This window comes from Physeter macrocephalus, chromosome 16 (genome assembly GCF_002837175.3).
Source record: "Physeter macrocephalus isolate SW-GA chromosome 16, ASM283717v5, whole genome shotgun sequence".
Taxonomy (NCBI): Eukaryota; Metazoa; Chordata; class Mammalia; order Artiodactyla; family Physeteridae; genus Physeter; species Physeter macrocephalus.
In genome coordinates, this window is record NC_041229.1 from 60,763,811 (window position 1) to 60,783,819 (window position 20,009).

General features: G+C 41.6%; 1 protein-coding gene across 12 annotated transcripts in view; it reads left to right on the forward strand.

Annotated features, from left to right (window-relative positions):
- The window catches only part of STIM1 (stromal interaction molecule 1), a 146,383-nt gene that overhangs the window by 73,057 nt on the left and 53,317 nt on the right, over positions 1-20,009 (forward strand). For all 12 annotated transcript variants that reach the window (XR_008619654.1, XM_055091724.1, XM_055091716.1 and 9 more), the window contains exon 3: positions 17,313-17,427. Coding sequence is in view for 11 of the 12 variants with exons in the window: in XM_055091724.1 (XP_054947699.1) it covers positions 17,313-17,427 (115 nt within the window). In the remaining variant the exon portion in view is untranslated. The remainder of the gene's footprint in view (positions 1-17,312; positions 17,428-20,009) is intronic.

A 20,009-nucleotide genomic window follows, 5' to 3' on the forward strand; every position in this document is an offset into this window, starting at 1 on the left:
GGGAAGAGATATGGGAACATATGTATATGTATAACTGATCCACTTTGTTATAAAGCAGAAACTAACACACCATTGTAAAGCAATTTTACTCCAATAAGATGTTTAAAAAAATGTACAATTTAATGGTTATTACTATAGTCACAGATATGTGCAACCATCACTGGAGTCCGTTTTAGAACATTTTTGTTAGAGAGAAAACCAATACACATTAGCTATTATCCCCCTGTCCTCCTATTCCCTCTAGCCCTAATCTACTTTCTGTCTCTAAAGATTTGCTTATTCTAGACATTTCATATTGGAATCATATAATATGTGGTTCTTTGTGACTGGCTTATTTCACTTAATATAAGGTTTTCCGGGTTCATCCATGTTGTAGCACGTATCAGAACTTCATTCCTTTTTACGGCTGAGTAATATTCTATTGTATGGACACACTACATTGTGCTTATTCACCCATCAGTTGATGGATATTTGGGTTATTTCTACCTTTTGGCTGTTAGGAATAATGCTGCTATGGTACAGGTTTGTTTTTTGTTTTTTTTTGCGGTACACGGACCTCTCACTGTTGTGGCCGCTCCCGTTGTGGAGCACAGGCTCCGGACGCGCAGGCTCAGCGGCCATGGCTCACGGGCCCAGCTGCTCCGCGGCATGTGGGATCTTTCCGGACCAGGGCACGAACCCGTGTCCCCTGCGTCGGCAGGCGGACTCTCAACCACTGCGCCACCAGGGAAGCCCTATGGTACAGGTTTTTGTGGATAGATTTTTTATTTTATTTTATTTATTTAAAGAATTAAAAAAATTTATTATTATTATTTTGACCACACTGCACGGTTTGTGGGATCTTAGTTTCCCAACCAGGGATTGAACTTGAGCCACAGCAGTGAAAGCTTGGAGTCCTAACCACTGGACCGTCAGGGGATTCCCAGTGGACAGATGTTTTTATTTCTCTTGGGTATATACTTAGGAGTGGAATTGCTGGGTCATATGGTGACTATGTTTACCCTTTGAGGAACTGCCAGACTGTTTTCCAAAGTGGCTGAACCATTTTACATTCATGTCAGCAGAGCATGGGTTCTAGTTTCTCCATATCCTAACACTTGTTATTATCTGATTTTTTAAATTATAGCTATCCTAGTGGATGTGAAATAATATCTCATGGTTTTGATTTGAATTTCCCTGGTGATTAATTTTGCCAAACATCTTTTCATGTGCCTATTGATCATTTGTATATCTTGTTTTGAGAAATTAAAAGAAATTTATTTTATATTGGAGCATAGTTGATTAACAATGTTGTGTTCGTTTCAGGTGTACAGCAAAGTGATTCAGTTATACATATACATGTATCTATTCTTTTTCAAATTCTTTTCCCGTTTAGGTTGTTGTATAATATTGAGCAGTGTTACCTGTGCTATACAGTAGGTCCTTGCTGGTTATCTATTTTAAGTACAGCAGTGTATACATGTCCATCCCAAACTCCCAAAGTCCCCCTCTAAGAATTTGAAAGGGATCTGAAACTTACCATGACCCACACTGGGTTCTAAATGTCACCTCATCCAAAACCTTCTCTTCCCACAGCCTTTGTCATCTGAGTTGAAGGCAACTCCATTATTTCCATTGCCTGGACCAAAAAATAGTCTGAATCATCCATAATTCCTCTCATGCCCCATATCCATTGGTAAATCCAGTGGGTTCTACCTTCAAAATATGTCCAAAATTTAATCATTTCTCACCCCTACTCCACTGCAGGTACTGAGACTCAACAGCCTCGTAACAGATCACCATGTCTACAGTCTATTCTCAGTGTAGCAACCAGAGAGCTTTAAAAAATGTAAACCAGATCATTTCACTCCTCTGCTCAAAACCCTGTTTTAGCTCCATTTCTCATTTAGTGTGAAAGCCAAAGGTAACACAAGAGTCAGCAAGGTCCAGGGCTTCCCTAGTGGTGCAGTGGTTGAGAATCTGCCTGCTAATGCAGGGGACACAGGTTCGATCGCTGGTCCGGGAAGATCCCACGTGCCGCGGAGCAGCTAAGCCCATGTGCCACAACTACTGAGCCTGTGCTCTAGAGCCTATGAGCCACAACTACTGAGCCCGCATGCTGCAACTACTGAAGCCCACGCTCCTAGAGCCCGTGCTCCGCAGCAAGAGAAGCCACTGCAATGAGAAGCCCGTGCATCTCAACTTAGAGTAGCCCCCGCTCGCCGCAACTAGAGAAAGCCTGCTCACAGCAATGAAGACCCAACACAGCCAAAAAAAAAGAGTCAGTAAGGTCCTATGTGACCTGGCTTCCACTTATCATTAGGATCTCCTCCTCTTCATCTATCTCCTTTGGTCTTTCACTTCAGCCACACTCCATGCTGTTTCTCAAACACTCCTTGTTTTTCCTGTCTTAGGGCCTTTGTTCTAGCTCTTACCTCTGTCTGGAATATTCTTCCCCCAGATATCCACTTTGATAATCCCTCATGTTTCCAAATATTTTGTCTTTTCTCATACTCCTCCTTATCAATGAGACCTTTCCCAGACTACCCTATGTAATAATGAAATCTGCAAGCCTACTGCATTTCTGGCACCTACATACTCATTACACATCACTTCTTTTTTTTGTTTGTTTGTTTTTGGCTTGTTTTTTAGTTTTAAGGACTTAATCACCTTCTGGATTCTATCATTTAATCCATAAGGGCAAGGGATCTGTTTTGTTCACTGCTAAATCCCTGGTACCTAGAATAGTGCTCAGTGTTGGTACTCTATAAATATTGTTAAGTGAATGAATGAATTTATTTAAAAAGGAACAGATTTATTTTTTTATGTGGATTCAAATTACTATCTGGGGTCCCTTACCTTAAGAATGTCCTTTAGTGCTTTTTATCAATATCAGGTGTGTCAGCTAGCAATGAATTTTTTCAGTGTTTATTTTGCCTTCACTTTTTTTTTTAAATTAATTTTTGGCTGCGCTGGGTCATCGTTGCTGCGCTAGTGCTTTCTCTAGTTGCGGCAGGCGGGGGTTACTCTTCATTGTGGTGCTCGGGCCTCTCATTGAGGTGGCTTCTCATTGCAGAGCACGGGCTCTAGAGCGCAGGCTCAGTAGTTGTGGTGCACGGGCTTAGTTGCTCTGCGGCATGTGAGATCTTCTTGGACCAGAGCTGGAACCCGTGTCCCCTGCATTGGCAGGTGGATTCTTAACCACTGCAACACCAGGGAAGTCCTGCATCCATTGTTTGTTTTTTTTTTTTTTGTATACGGGCCTCCCTCTGCTGTGGCCTCTCCCGTTGCGGGGCACAGGCTCCGGATGCGCAGGCTCAGCGGCCATGGCTCACGGGCCCAGCCGCTCCGCGGCACGTGGGATCCTCCCAGACCGGGGCGCGAACCCGGTTCCCCTGCATCGGCAGGCGGACGCGCAACCACTGCGCCACCAGGGAAGCCCTGCATCCATTGTTTTTGATGAGAAGTAGGATGTTATTTTTATTTGGCTTCCTTTATGTGTAATGAATTATTTTTCTTTTGCTGCTTTTAAGATTTTCTCCTTGCCTTTGGCTTTTAGCTTTTTCTGTGGTGTGTCTGTTTGTGGTTCTCTTTGCATTTATCCTATCCTCTTTGAAGTTTTTTGAACTTCCTGGATGGGTAGATTAATGCTTTTCAATAAACTTGGGAAATTCTCAGACATTTCTTTCTATATATATTTTTTCTGCTCCTTTCTCTTCATCCTCTCCTTTTATTTACTTTTATTTTTAATTTTTTTTGGCCATGCCACGTGACTTGTGGGATCTCAGTTCCCCGACCAGGGATTGAACCTTCTTTGACCAAATCTTATTATTTTCTTAAGGCAGAGTTCTAGAACTAGAGTCCAGAGCAAGGAAAGGATGTGGACATTTTCAGCACTACAGACAGCTTGATGTGTATGTTGACTGCTTTGTAGACAGGCATTGACTGCTTACACTTTTACTAGCAGTGACACAAATTCCAATGGCACCTCACCTCACCAGCATTAAATAAGATTGAAATGCTTTCTCTTTTTGTTAATTTGGCAGGTAGAGAATCACTTAATTTTTTTTACTTTGTATGTTTTCTATTTTTAATGAGGTTGAATAGGCTTGTTTTTAAGAAAAAAATTTAAAGTGTATTTATTTTATCTTTTATTTTTTTTTCTTTTTGGCCGTGCTGCGTGGCTTGCGGGATCTCAGTTCCCCGACCAGGGATTGAACCTGGGCCACAGCAGTGAAAGCCCGGAATCCTGCCCACTGGGCCACCAAGGAACTCCCCATCCTCGACTTTTGATCCTTCCATTATGCATATGAGCAAAATGGTGTTCCACATTTCTCTGAAACTGTTCATTTTTTCTCATTCTTTTTTTCTCTCTGTTTTTTGGATTGTGTAATCTCCTTCAGTCTATCTTCAAGTTTGCTAATTCTGTCTTTTGCTGGTTCAGAGCTGCTGTTGAGCTCCTCTCTTAGTTACTGTATTTTTCAACTCCACAACATACCTTTGGTTCTTTTTTGTAATTTCTATCTATTGATATTCTTTATTTGATGTGACATTGTTATCACACATTCCTTTACTTCTTTAATCATGGTTTCCTTTAGTCTTTGAACATATTTATAATGACTACTTTGGAGCCTTTTTCTGTTAAATTTGAAATTTGGTTGCTCTCACAGTTTCTGTTGCCTGCTTTTTTTCTGGTGTATGGCTCATACTTTCCTGTTAATTCACATGCCATATATATATACATGAAACAATATATGTATTGTTAGAAACTGGATGTTTTTGATCATATACTGGAGCAATTCTGGCTACTGGTCCAACCCCTCTGGGGCTTGTTATTATTTACTTGTTTGTTTGTTTGGTGACTGGAGAGATTATTTCAGTGGTCTGTTCCCACCACCTCCTGACAGTGTGAAGCCTCTGATGTTGCTTCTCAGAGGGTGCAGCTTTGGATATGCCCACAGTCACCTTTGGATGACAGTGGTTTTGGCAGGGCTGTCTTTGACTCTGTCTTTTCCTGGCCCCACTCAGCTGTTAAGGTCTGTTAGTTGCCATCTGATTACTTTATTGTTTTCAACAATGCCCTGGGGCATAAATTTTCTCCACAGAGTGATCCACTCATATTAGGGCTCCTTTGAAAGGATAGTTCCTGAGATCAGTGTTTGAGATTTGTTCTTACAAGAGGAGGGCTCCTCCCAGCTGCCTCTGTTCCCATTTCTCGTCAGCAAATTCTTTAGCCTACAGTTTAGCCCATATCTCCAATAAATCCACCCCTCTCCTCCCAATTGCCTTTCACCAGAACTTTCACTGTTTTTCAGAGAGCCCTTAGTCTTAAACTTCTTCACATTCTGTTGCAAATAAAATAATTTCCTTTGGGGAGAGGTTCAGAACTCTCTAAAGCCTGCTTCTCCTACCAGGCAAGAACTCTGAGCTATGGTTCTGGCGTTGGAGGTGGGGACGATGACGTTCTTCTTTTTGAGTGACACCCCCATTTTAGGAGCTGAGCACTTGGTGGAGGGATGGCAGTAGCCTCGTGCCTTCTTGGCTTGCCTCTCCCAGAGTATAATTGCTGTCTTATAAGCTAGGGAAATGGCATTCAGGTCCCCAGTATGCTCGGTGGCTCTGCATCCAAGGTGAAGTCCCTGCCCCATGAGTGGGGGCTGGGTGGAAGTAGGGAGGCCCACTTCTTTGCTGGATTCACCTAGAACTTAGCTTTAGCAACAGGTAACTGGAAGAAAGAGGAGACATAGCCTTCCAACTGGGAGCGTGGGGACAAGGGAGCCCTGTGTTCTCCACTGCACCAGTCTGGAATGGAGTTTCTGTCTTACTGATTTGGAAGTGGGGAGAGAGAGAGGGAGCAAGTGTTAATTAAAATACTACAGACTCTCACTGTTCTTACTGAGTTTTAGTAGATCTTCCTGAGCAAATGTTTCTACAGTTGCTGTATGCCCTAGGACAATTTCTAGAGACTTTGAATGATTGCTTTTTTTTTTTTTTTTTACAGTATCAGAGATTATATATTTGCATTTTCCAAGTTTTCTGTGATAATGAAAATTACTTGTCATCCATAAAAACATGCTTATTAAAAAAAACCAAATAGCCTAGAAGTAAATGAAGGAAATTACGTAAAGCCCCCTTTCATTCCTCCTCTCCCAATCCTAGTGCCTTGGGCAGAGGAAACCATCAACATCTTTTTTTTTTTTGCGGTACGCGGGCCTCGCACTGTTGTGGCCTCTCCCGCTGCGGAGCACAGGCTCCGGACGCGCAGGCTCAGCGGCCATGGCTCACGGGCCCAGCCCCTCCGCGGCATGTGGGATCTTCCCGGACCAGGGCACGAACCCGTGTCCCCTGCATCAGCAGGCGGACTCTCAACCACTGCGCCACCAGGGAAGCCCAAACATCTTGATATGCATTATTACAGACCCTTTTCTAGGCATGCACAGGCACACACATGCCATATATATGTAAACAGGTCCATAACCATATAAACGTCAACAGGAGTGTGTGATTCAGTATTATTGTGCAACTTGTTTTTCATATCACTATGCCTTAGAAATATTTTCATGTCCACACTATAGAGCTCTTTCTATCTGCTGCAGAGTATTGCCTGGTAGGAATTGGTATGTATTACTTCAACAATTTCTTCATTTATGTACAATCATGTTTCAAATTTTTTGTTATTTCAAAAAATGCTTCGATACACATACTTATACCTGACTCCTAGGACTTGCGTGAAGATTTCTTCAGGTTGGTTGCCTACAGTCAGAGCTGTTAAATCAGAGGCTAGACACCTTTTAAATATTGATATACACTGCCAAATTGTTCACGTGAAAAGCTACATGGATTTATACTTTCTCCAACAATGACAGAGGGCCCATTATCTCCAGCACTAGTTATTACCAATCCTTTCATAGCTGCCTTTTCAAGGGATGGGAAGACGGTATTCATTTTAATTTTTGACTGCTTATGAAGTTGAAAGTTTATACATGTTTGTTTATATGTCTTCTTTATAAAAATATTTTTATATCTTTTGTTCATCTTTTGTTTGGTTTCTAGGTGCTCTTATATTAAGGATCTTTAAATTTCTGTTATATGTCACATAATGAATGATTGCTTTTAAAAAATAACTTTTGCCACTTTCACTGGAGAGTGGGTCTATGGAGCTTCTCACACTGTCAAGCCAGAAGTCCCCTCTAACTCATCAGTTTTTAAAAACATTTTTACCCATAACACATTCTGTCCAGTGCTGTGTATTCCTCCTATGTAAATGTAGCAGTATTGACCCCAAGAAGATAATCCTTTCTGTTTGGGGAAATATTTTAAAATTAGTGATCCATTTCTATCCCCCTTTCATAAGATTCCCCCAGCAGTAGTCCTTGGCTAGCTTGGATACTTTGATCCAATAGTTTGCAAGACTGGAGATGTCAAAATTTCTTAGTCTTTGCCATTCTGGCCAGGTACCTAGCAAGTTGCAACTTCAGATGCTGCCTCTAGGATTTGATCTGTGTCATGTGGCCAGTGTCAAGGCCTGAGGACATCAAAGATGATTCCATGACAAAGACTAAGCTTTATCATTGACCTCAGAGAGATTCTCTGTACCTGCATGTGTGCTGGGTACTAGATATATAGGAGTAAAAGGAAAGGTGAAGTTGCTGCCTTAGAAGAAATTCCTCTAGTTGTGGAAATAGCCATGTAAACAGATGAGGATACTGCAGTAGGATAAGTGGATACTGTGATGGAGTCATGGAAGAGGAAGACCTAAGTTAGTTTTACCCATGTACAGAGTTGCTGATATGTCGTTTTGGTCCGAAGAGATGATGGGAGAAGGAGAGTGTTTTAGCTAAGGGAACAGTATGTGCAAAGACATGAGACTGGTCAAGAGCGTGGTACTTTCAGAGAACTTCAAGTATTTCATTATCATTGGGGTTGGGAGGAAGTGACAGTTGATGTGGCAAAGAAGGCAGGGAGGGTCTTGCCAAGGTTGTGAAATTTCTGTTTTAAATGAAGTTAAAGCTTTCAAAGTAAGAATCATAGAGTAGAATGGAAAGGGCCTTAGAGGTCAGTAGATTACAGTGCCTTGTCTATTGCTGATCGCTTGGCATATGGTCTTCATGTAGCAAGCACTTAGGAAATATCTGTCTTCTACCTCTTCTGTGTGTCTCCTTTACATATGCGAGATCAGCATCATTGTAATAGTGGGCTCCAGGATTGCACATTCTTAGTGTCTTTATATTCCTCTTATAGTATATCAAATGTATTAATATTTAGGAGAGCTCAATTCATACATAGGAGAGCTTATTTTGTGCCAGGTACTATTCTAAGTTCTTTGTGTGAATTAATCCATTTATAATACCCTCAATATAAGAGTATTATGAAGTTTGTACTATTATGTCCATTTTACAAATGATGTGACTAATACAATGAAAGTGAGTGGTAGAACCAAGATTCAAACCCAGGCAGCCTGGCTCTAGAATCAAGCTCTAAACCATCATGTTACACTGAACCCAAGCCAGTGTAACCCTCTGGCCCCTAGCTGGATATCTTTGTTTTAGATTGGCTGGCAATGTGGGGACCTTTTTCTTTCTTCTGTATAGTAGACATAATATGCATTGACTACCTGCTGTAAGCTAAGCATTCTTCTGGGTGTTCTAGGGCAAGCTCAAGTGAGAGATACTCATTCAGTTATTTAATAACCACATACCTTGCTCTGTGCCAGGCTCTATGCTTGGAGATTGGCTTACAGAGCTAAATTAATTATTTATTTAGGTGTTCCAGAAAATTTGCAAGATGCCGGATAAAGAGATAAGTGACAAATAAAACAGTTTCTATATTTGAGTCGCTTAGGGGGAGTAAAAAGGGGGTAATTAAATAGTAATTATGGTATAATGGGATAAATACTGTCATAGATATATACCCTGAGGACTAAGAGAACAAATAGGATAGGGCAATTAATTTGCTTGGGAGAGGTCTGGAAAACTTCACAGAGGCAGTGACTTTTTCTTCGGCAGATAAAGAGAAGGAGAAACATTTTAAATGGAGCACCTTGTGTAAAGGAAAAAGAGCATGGTTTAGTTTGTTCAAGGAGCCTAAAGTGGCTTGATGTATCTAGAGCAAATGTTGGCAAACTTTTTCTATAAAGGGTCAGATAGTCAATATTTTAGGCTTTGCTGGCCACACAGTCTCTGTCACAATGACTCAAGTCTGCCTCTGAAGCATGAAAGCAGCTATAGACAGTGCATAAGTGAATTAATGTGGCTGAGTTCCAATAAAACTTTATTTACAGAAACAAGCAGCAAGCTGGATTTGGCCCATGGCCGTAGTTTCCTGACCCCTGGCCTAGAGTGTAGATGTCTGATAGGGAGGGAGAATGGCCAGGAAGCTGACTGGAAAGTTAGTCTATGGGCCCGATTGTAAAAGGCCTTGAATGTAAGGCAAAGAGGCTAGGGCTTTATCCTATTGGTAATGGGGAGTCATGAGATTTTAAGTAGGTACGTTGGTATAGTTAGATTTATACTTTACAAAGGTCATTCTGGTGACTAGTGTGGTAGGTAGATGGACTGGCAGAAGTGAGACTAGATGTACAAAGGTGAGTGAGAAATGACTGTCCTCTCCCTGACCTTGAGCAATAGCTTCTGGTCTCACTGAGGACAGATTTTTCACCCCTGAGATGTCCGTGTCCCAGCATTCTGTACCAATGACATTCAGAGCTGTTGTAGCTAAAATTTGGGTCCTTGCTAGATGTTCACGTGGTGAACAAGAGTTGGGAAGCTTCTCAGATCGGGGGCATGTGTGTTGTGGGTTCTAAACATTGTATGTGTGGGGAAGTGGGAGTGGTGGTGTGGTGGTGTGGTTTGGGAGACATGCAGCGTGAGCAGTGGGGAACAAGGGTGGAAAGGGGAAGGAGGAGTAATTGCGTGCAGGGAAGAACCCGGGAGACCTGCCTGATTCCTGCACCCAAAGATGTGCTGCTCCTCTTCCAGCTTTACCTCAGTGAATTCTGTTCCCTGATGAAGCTGGCTAGGCCTATTTTGTTGGGAATTCTAGAGAGATGTCTCCCCTCCTGTCTGCTCTCACCCACACTCCTTCACTACTGCTTCACTTGGGATGGAGTTGCATGCTTTGTGCCACTGCCAGGGAGATCACTTTTCTGAGCTCATAGAACTAAATATACCTAGTAACAACTGGTCCCTTGGCTCTTCAGAGCGCTGTTGAGCTGCAGCTCTAGCCAATGCTGTATTCCCCCTGGTAAGGCAGGGCTTTCAGGGAGCCTCCTTAGACCTTCCTGAGAGACGAGCTGCTTGTTCTGAGTCCGAAATAGTAAATCCTTGTTGTGCGAGCCAAAAGTTGCCTCTTTGGTTTTGTTTTGGTTTTGCTTTTTGTTGCTTTTAAACTTTGTCTTATATCAGGCATTAGCCATTAGCTGGATGTGGGACAGTGTTCAGAGCAATATGTGATAATGCCTACCTCAAGTATATTGGACATCAAAGTTCTAGTTCTGTACAACTTTCTTGTATGCTATGTTTATGGCTGGGTAACTGGGACCATCTATCAGAGGGTATATGGTTTGGTAGGGGGGAGATAGACGCATAACAAGACTGATTAGGGTATACACAGGGACCGTGGGAGCACAGAATAATCATCTTTGATCAAGAAGCCCTCGTTGGGCTTCCCTGGTGGTGCAGTGGTTAAGAATCCGCCTGCCAATGCAGGGGACATGGGTTCAAGCCCTGGTCAAGGAAGATCCCACATGCCACGGAGCAACTAAGCCCGTGTGCCACAACTACTGAGCCTGCGCTCTAGAGCTTGTGAGCCACAACTGCTGAGCCCGCATGCTGCAACTGCTGAAGCCCACGTGCCTAGAGCCTGTGTTCCACAACAAGGGAAGCCACTGCACTGAGAAGCCCGCGCACCGCAATGAAGAGTAACTCCCGCTCGCCACAACTAGAGAAAGTCCGCGCACGGCAACGAAGACCCAATGCAGCCAAAAATAAATTAAAAAAAATTTTTTTTTTTAAATTAAGAAAAAAAAAAAAGAAACCCTCGTTATCTTCCTCAGGACCAACTGCCCCACCTCTAAGCTTCCCCAAGTTGCGACATGTGTATAATACTGTTTGATACGGGCAATTAATTTTTTCTTAATTTTAAGTAAAATGTAAACAAAAACATCTTCATAAAATGTTGCATTATAAAATTAATTTGTAATGAACGATCTACATAAAAACAATGTGCTTGCTTTGCAAACACAACCTCATGACAAGTCCCTTAGCCACCACCCTCCCTTCCAATCAAATTGTAGCCCTTAAGCCTCTCCCAAATAAAATTCCAGAGTTGTCACTGGAGCTCAGTGTTTCTAGACCTTTAAATTGTTTTTTTAAAGAGAGCTGGACTTTTGGGGTGAAATTTGATTTTTAAAAAAAATATTTATTATTTGGCTGTGCTGGGTCTTAGTTGTGGCACGCAGGATCTTCACTGCGGCATGCAGGATCTTTTTAGTTGTGGCATGTGGGCTCCTTTAGTTGCGGCTTGCAGGCTCTTAGTTGCGGCATGTGGGATCTAGCTCCTTGACCAGGGATTGAACCCATGCCCCCCTCGTTGGGAGTGTGGAGTCTTAACCACTGGACCACCGGGGAAGTCCCTGAAATTTGATTTTTAAATATAGTTTCAATTTCTAAAATGCTCTGTGGGCCATTAAAAGACATGTGCAAAGGCAGTTTATGACTTGTGCAAACATGACTCATTTAATCCTTATCACACTCAAATGAGAGGGATAATTAGCCCTCATTTTGAGGGGAATACAGGCTGAGATGCTAAGTACCTTGCCCAAAAGTCACATAGGAAGTGGTCTGTTTCTAAAGGTTCTGAACTCTTTATATTTACAGTACACCGCCTTTCCTCCCCTTAAAGTCTCAGCTCTGTGCTTTGTGACCACCTAGAGGGGTGGGATAGGGAGGGTAGGAGGGAGTCGCAAGAGGGAGGAGATATGGTGATATATGTATATGTATAGCTGATTCACTTTGTTATGCAGCAGAAACTAACACACCATTGTAAAGCAATTATACTCCAATAAAGACGTTAAAAAAGAAAAAAAAAAGAAAAAAAGCCTGATTGTTGCAGCCGCACTTCCTTGTTCTCTAAAGAGGTTCCACCCAGCATCTGGCCCTTCCTTCAGGTATAGCTTCTGTCAGCCCACACTCCTCTCGTTTGGCACCCCCTTCTTGCTGGCCTTGTTTTCTTTTTTTAAAAAAAATCTTTATTGGAGTATAATTGCTTTACAATGGTGTGTTAGTTTCTGCTGCATAACAAGGTAGTGTATATATGTCCATGCCACTCTCACTTTGTCACAGCCTACCCTTCCCCCTCCCAACATCCTCAAGTCCATTCTCTAGTAGGTCTGCGTCTCCCTTCCCATCTTACCCCTAGGTTCTTCATGACCTTCTTTTTTTTTTTTTCTTAGATTCCATATATATGTGTTAGCATACGGTATTTGTTTTCTTGGCCTTGTTTTCTGACCTTACTCTTTCTTTGCATGCTTTGTGGCACCAGCAGAGCCTGATGTGAGCCCCTGTGCAGATACTCCTTGCACTTACTTCTCATGAGCTTCTCTGCTCTCCATACACCTCAATGACCAGACTTGGCTAAAAAAAGCAGTCTATTTCTTGTTGGCTCCCTAAAAGTAGCTGGTATATCTCATCACATGGTTTCTTGGAGTTAGCTGATAATGGTAGAAAATCCTCTTCCTTGGAGATTTTGGCATTTCTGCTCCTAAGGCCTGCATATGACAAGTGTTTCTCTAGTCTTAGGTTAAGAGGGTCTGGGTTAGAGCCTAGGAGGACTAAAGTAGGGTATACCTTAAAGGACCCCTGATGAATCAAAACTAAAAAAATTATGAAGATCAGAAATTTGATCTCTGTAAAGTTTATGCAAAACCTGACAACTTCTCATTATATCCACATTACTACTTTGTTTCAAGCCACCATTAGCTCACATCTTGATTATTGCAATTGCCACCTGGTTTCCCCGCATCTGCCCTTGTCCTCCTATAGTCTGCTTCTCAACACAGCGTTCAGAGAAATGCTTTTAAAAATGTAAATGTGATTGTGTTCCATATCTCTTCAAATTCCTCCAACAGCTTCCATCTCAGAGTAAAAGTCAAAGTCCTTTTGATGACCTACAAAGGCCTTTAAGATCTGGACCCCTGTTGCTTCCCTGAGTTCATCTCCTACTAGTTACCACCTCACTTGTTTCTCTTTGGCCACACTGGCCTCCTTGCTTTTCCTTGAACATACTTATTCTTGGCTCAGGGCCTTTGCATTTGCCATTTTCTGTTCTTGGGATACTCTTCCAGTTATCCTGCTTGCCTTTCTCCAACATCTCCTTCAGATATTTGCTTAAAAGTCACTTTCTTAATGAGACTTTCCTTGACACCTTTAATGAAGATGATAAATCACTAATACCACTACTCTTGGCCTTCCCTCTTGACCTTCCCTGCTTTATACAAATTATTGTCTCTCTCACCCAAATTGGATGTTAGCTCAATGAGGACAAAGATTTTTGTCTGTTTTGTTTACTATGTACTGCATTTCTAGTGCCTGGAACATAGAAATCTTATATTTGTTGAATAAATGAATGAATGAATTTCTGCCTCCAGACTGACTGTCTCAGACTGCTTGTAACTGTGTCTTACCTGATATGTCCTAGGGTCTGGTGTTTAAGGTCCAGTGATCTCATCACTTAGGTTACCAGTGAGAGTAATCAGACTCTCAATAAAATTAACAAAATTGTTTTAAAATTCATTTTGAAAAATAAGTAACAGATTGACAAGAAATGTTCTGAAATAAAAGAGCCATGGAAAGAGGGGGTCAAGACATTAGAAAAAATTTTAAAGCATAAAATAAAATAAAATAAAATTAAAATAAAAAGTATAATAAAATAGTCAAGTGCTAGCACAAAAATATGGTTTAGTGCAAAAGAATGGAGAGGCTAGAAATATACCCAACTATATGTAGTTGTTATTACTTTATAATTACTTCTTATTAAATAGCATTTTTCCAAAAAGGGAATAAAAGATAATTTTTTTAAGGTCTAAGGCATTTATTTATTTATTTATTTATTTAAATTGAAGTATAGTTGATTTACAATGTTGTGCTAGTTTCTGGTGTACAGCAAAGTGATTCAGTTTTTTATGTATTGATATATGTCTGTGTATATATGTGTGTGTATATATATGTATATATGTATATATATATTCTTTTTCATATTCTTTTCCATTATAGGTTATTACAAGGTTTTGAATATAGTTCCCTGTGCTATACAGTTGGACTTTGTTCTTTATCTATTTTATATATAGTAGTTTGTATCTGCTAATCCCAAACTCCTAATTTATCCCCCCCGCCATTTCTCCTTTGGTAACCATAAGTTTGTTTTCTATGTCTGTGAGTCTGTTTCTGTTTTGTAAATAAGTTTGTTTGTATCAGTTTTTTAGATTCTACACATAGGTGATATCATATGATATTTGTCTTTCTCTGTCTGACTTACTTTGCTTAGTATGATAATCTCTAGGTCCATCCATTGCTGCAAATGGCATTATTTCATTTTTTTATGGCTGAGTAATATTCCATTGTGTATATATACCACATCTTCTTTATCCATTCATCTGTCAATGGACATTTAGGTTGCTTCCATGGAAAGATAGATAATTTAATAAATGGAGTTGGGATACTGGGTAGCAATTTGGGAAAAAAATGTTAAGAGTCACAATTTATAGCATATAATACATTGGATGTTAGGTGGTCTAAAGGGCTGACTGTTAAAAAATCCAAACATGTTAAATACTTCAGTCAGTTTACCTTTCTAAGAATTGACAAAATCTCCTTGCTCTGGGCCCTTCACCATGTCACTTACCTAATTCTTATTAAAAAGTAGATTCTCTCGCCAATTTCAGATGCGACACTGGGGAGCTGGAGAACATAACCCACACGTGTCAGAAGGAATCTGAGTTTAGTTGTGGGTGGAGGACACAGAGAACTATTAAACTTAGGCACTGCTCTTCACTCCTTATCTTGCTGGAGGTCTTGACTTCGCTTCAGGATTCTAGCCTCCATGGGAATGTAGCTAGGCCGTACCTATACCCCAGGTAGTAGACTGCACTAGAGCTGTACTCCAGTTTGTAGCTATTAGCCATATGTGGCCATTTAAACTTAAATGTAAATTCATTTATTAAAAATTTCAGTTCTTTAGTCATACTAGCCACATTATGAGTGCTCAGTAGCTGCCTGTGCCTAGTGACAGTTGTTTGGACAGGACAGATATTGAACCTTTCCATTATTGCAGAAAGTTGTATTGGACAGTGCTACATTATAGTTGTAGACACTGTCAAGCTCCTTGTGCTCAGCAGCCTATACCCTGACTAGGTTGAGAGTAATCCAGTGTGGTCTCTTTTCAAACTTCTCTCCTGAGTCTTTAAGCCCAGACGTCTTATGTCTGAAAAACCCAGGGGAGAAAATCATCCCTCGATTATGGATTTAAGTAATCTGGGACCATTCTGTCAAGCATCTGTTCATTTAGTCAACAACATTTACTGACATTACTCTGGGTCAGACCCTTTCCTTTCTTGGACCCTGGGGATAATGAAAGGTGGGTAAGAGACATTTCCTGAAAATTCTACTAAAATGTGTTCTTGTGAGAGTAGTGATCAGAGTTGCATATTTCTTTGATGTTTGAGCCTCTGTGGAAAGCAGTGCTCACTGTTCAATCTTATACATACTAATGTGGTTAAGGATTGGGCTGAATGAGTATCTGTGAAATTAATTACCAGTTAAATTTCTAAAAGCTTTGATTTCTTTTGCTTTTCTTCTTTCTTGTAAAAGTATAGTGTGAAAAAAAATCCACATAACTAAAGGACACCATATGCAGTACAGGGGAAAAGTTTAGACTATAAAGTCAGATACCTTGGGTTGGGATACTAACTCTATCACTTATCACCTGTAACCTTGGGCAGATATTACAGTTATCTAATGCTGCATAACAAACTTCCCCCAAACTTAGTGGCTCCAAACACCAAAAACATTTATTTTATCATGTTTCTGCAATCTTGGCTTGGCTTATCAGGGACAGCTCCTGTGTGTCCACTTGGCATCAGGTGAAGTAACTCAAAATCTAGGGGCTAGAATCACCTGAAGTCTCAGTCACTCACATGTCTGACTCCTGGGCTGGAAGACTCAGACAGCTTGGGCTGCTCAGACATTGCTAGCTCTAAACAGTCTTTACACATGATCTCTCCAGAATGATAGCTTCAGGGTAGCCAGGCTTCTTACGTGGTGGCTCAGAGCTCCCAAGGCATGTGTCCCCAAAGGGAGTGAGCCAGGTGGAATCTATATTGCCTTTTCTAACCTAGCCTGGGAAGTCATTTGACATCATTGCTGCCACATTCTGTTTGTTAGAAGATGAGTCATTAATGTCAGCCTATATTCAAGGGAAGAATTCAACTTTTATGGAAGGATTGTCAAAGAATTGTGGACATATTTTAAAATCATCACAGCAAGTAATTTAATCTCTTTAAACTTAATGTTTTGAGAATTTGGGGCAAACTGTGTTCTTTAAGACTATTACTGTGCTTGGACTTCCCTGGTGGCGCAGTGGTTAAGAATCTGCCTGCCAATGCAGGGGACACGGGTTCGAGCCCTGGTCCGGGAAGATCCCACATGCTGCAGAGCAACTAAGCCCATGCGCCACAACTACTGAGCCTTGCTCTAGAGCCCGTGAGCCACAACTACTGAGCCTGCGTGCTGCAACTACTGAAGCCCACACGCCTAGAGCCCGTGATCCGCAACAAGGGAAGCCACTGCAATGAGAAGCCTGCACACCGCAGCGAAGAGTAGCCCCTGCTCACCACAACTAGAGAAAAGCCTGCGAGCAGCAGCGAAGACCCAACGCAGCCTAAATAAATAAATAAATACTATTACTGTTCTCATTTGTAAAATAGGTGTGATAATTCATTAGTTGTGAAGATTAGATGAGAAAATATAAGCTCTTGGAATGTTGCTTAGTGTGTAAATGAGTGCTCAAAAGTTAATTCTTCCTTTTCCATAATTAAAAAAATATGAGGAAGGAATTTCTTATTCACGTTTATTTTTTTCTCAAGCAAAATATATAACAAAGAAGAAAAGGCAGTCTAGTTAGTAAGTAGGACATATTCACATGGAAGGATACATGGATGATGTGATACACTTGTACATCCGGCAGGTGGGATGTGCTGTGGGTAGCTAGGTGACCTGTGAGGAGATCTTAGTGGGCTGGCTCCCAGGTATCTCTTGTGACTTGTGTGCTTTCCCTTGCAGTTCCTGAGGGAAGACCTCAATTACCACGACCCAACGGTGAAACACAGCACCTTCCATGGTGAGGATAAGCTCATCAGCGTAGAGGACTTGTGGAAGGCATGGAAGTCTTCAGAAGGTAATAGGCAGCTTGGTTGTCAATCCTAGTTGCCGGAAGGTTTAGAGAAGAGAGAAGATGGGTAGCAGTTTGGCCTTTAAAGGACATGAGTATAAAATGCTTAGTAAAGAGCAAATTACTGAAATGGTTCTCCATACAGTCACTGAATAGAGACTGTATAGAGACTGAATAAGACTGAAGAGAGTCACTGTGCTGAGAATGGGGGAAGATGCTCCAAACAGAGTTGGAGTTGTTCTCATTAGAATTCTTATCGAATCCTATCCTATCCCTACACCTCTCCTTACCAGCTCCCCTCATCCCCCAAAGGAATCTCACAGCTTTGGCTGCTTCATCTCCAGAGACAGGGAGCTTGCTGGCCTTTTGAGGCAGCCCCTTTCTTCTGAAGCTCCCCACTTGGTCTTGGCTCTGCTGAGTTGTAGATGATTCAAAGGTTGGGTCGAAGTACAGTTGAACTCTCTCCCGAGTCTTCTCTTCCAGGTTAAATAGCCCTAGTTCTTTGAAGAAAACATTTTTTTCCAGCCTCCTCTTCATCTTGGTCTCCTGCATATGGACACTTTTGTCAATGTCTTTCTTAGATCATGGCTCCTACAGTTGGACGCAGACCCCCAGGTGTGGTTTGATCAGCACAGAGCCTAGCAGGACCATCTGCTTCTCAGTTCTGGACCCTGTGTGTCTGTTAATGCAGTCTGATTAGATACTGGTACCTTCAGCAGTCATATCACTCTGCTGACTCATGTTGAACTTATTAAATTAAAACTTTAGCTCTTTAGATCTTCTTCATTTGTGAGACTGCTAAACCATGATTATCTTTTTTTTTTTTTTCTCCTAGAGCATTTGCTTCAGAATTCTGAGTCGAAAGAGCATGTCTAATTGTATGAGGCTTGACAGGGAAGGAAAAAAACAGTGCCTTTGCCTCCTTTCCATTTGTGTCTATGGCTAGAGCTTCCTTTGATACTAAGAATGGAAGCAGTCTCTCCCCTGGGTCTCTTAGGGTATGTCTTGATGCTAAGAAGAGTTCAAAATAAGTGACCACCAGCATTTCTGGTTTTTCGGATGAGGAACCTTAGGCCTAAATTTATTTATTTTATTAAAAAAATTTTTTTAACATCTTTATTGGAGTATAATTGCTTTACAATGGTGTGTTAGTTTCTGCTTTATAACAAAGTGAATCAGCTATACATATACATATATCCCCATATCTCCTCCCTCAGGCCTAAATTTATAAAGTTACTTATTCATTGTATTTAGTAAATAGTGGAGCCAGGACTTAGACCTGGACCTTCTGCTCTCTAGGCCAGTGCTTTTCCATACCACCTTGGTTTAAAGCACTGGTCTGGTTGTAGAGAAGACCAGTTTTGGTAGGAATGAGGCAGTTTCTATTTTTGTTTAAATTCTTACCTAGGGGGCTTCCTTGGTGGCATAGTGGTTAAGAATCTGCCTGCCATTGCAGGGGACACAGGTTCGAGCCCTGGTCCGGGAAGATCCCACATGCTGTGGAGCAATTAAGCCTGTGTGCCACAACTACTGAGCCTGTGTGCCACAACTACTGAAGCCCGTGTGCCTAGAGCCCATGCTCAGCAAGAGAAGCCACCACAGTGAGAAGCTCGAACACCGCAAGGAAGAGTAGCCCCTGCTTGCCGCAACTAGAGAAAGCCCTTGTGCAGGAACGAAGGCCCAATGTGGCCAAAAATAAATAAATTAAATAAATTAAAAAAGAAAATTCTTACCTAAGATTATGGAATTTCAGTTCTGGAAGGGATCGTCTGTAATATAGATGGAGAACATTAGATTTAAACAGGAAGACCTGGATTTTTTAAAAAATATTTTATTTATTTATTTGGCTGCTCTGGGTCTTAGTTGTGGTATGCGGGATCTTTGTTGCCACTTGTGGAATCTTCATTGTGGCATGTGGGCTCTTTAGTTGAGGCATGCAGGATCTTTTAGTTGCGGCATGTGGGATCTAATTCTCTGACCAGGGATCGAACCTGTACCCCCTGCACTGGGAGCATGGAGTCCTAATCAGTGGACCACCAGGGAAGTCCCAGGAAGACCTGGATTCTAATCCTGGTTGTAGGATGGACAGGCTGATGCTTGTTAACTCTGTTTTTTATCAATTTAGAAGAAGCATAATTTAACTATATAGGTAGCTTTCTGGAAATTGTTATCCTTGTGGGGGCTTTTGTTTAATAGCTCCTGAGCAATTCAGGCTGTCTACTGATGAGAGATCAAGCACATAAATGATCTTTGGAATGATACCAGCACTGCCAGGAAAAATCTTCTAACAGTACCATTTAATTTTAGTTTTCTTCTTTTTCTGTAATAACTTGAGGCCATGGCACCTGGGTTTTAAGAGTGGGTGTCAAAAGTAGGAACTTAGGGGCTTCCCTGGTGGCACAGTGGTTGAGAGTCCACCTGCCGATGCAAGGGACACGGGTTCGTGCCCTGGTCCGGGAAGATCCCACATGCCGCGGAGCGGCTGGGCCTGTGAGCAATGGCCGGTGAGCCTGCGTGTCCGGAGCCTGTGCTCCGCAACGGGAGAGGCCACAACAGTGTGAGGCCCGCGTACCGCAAAAAAAAAAAAA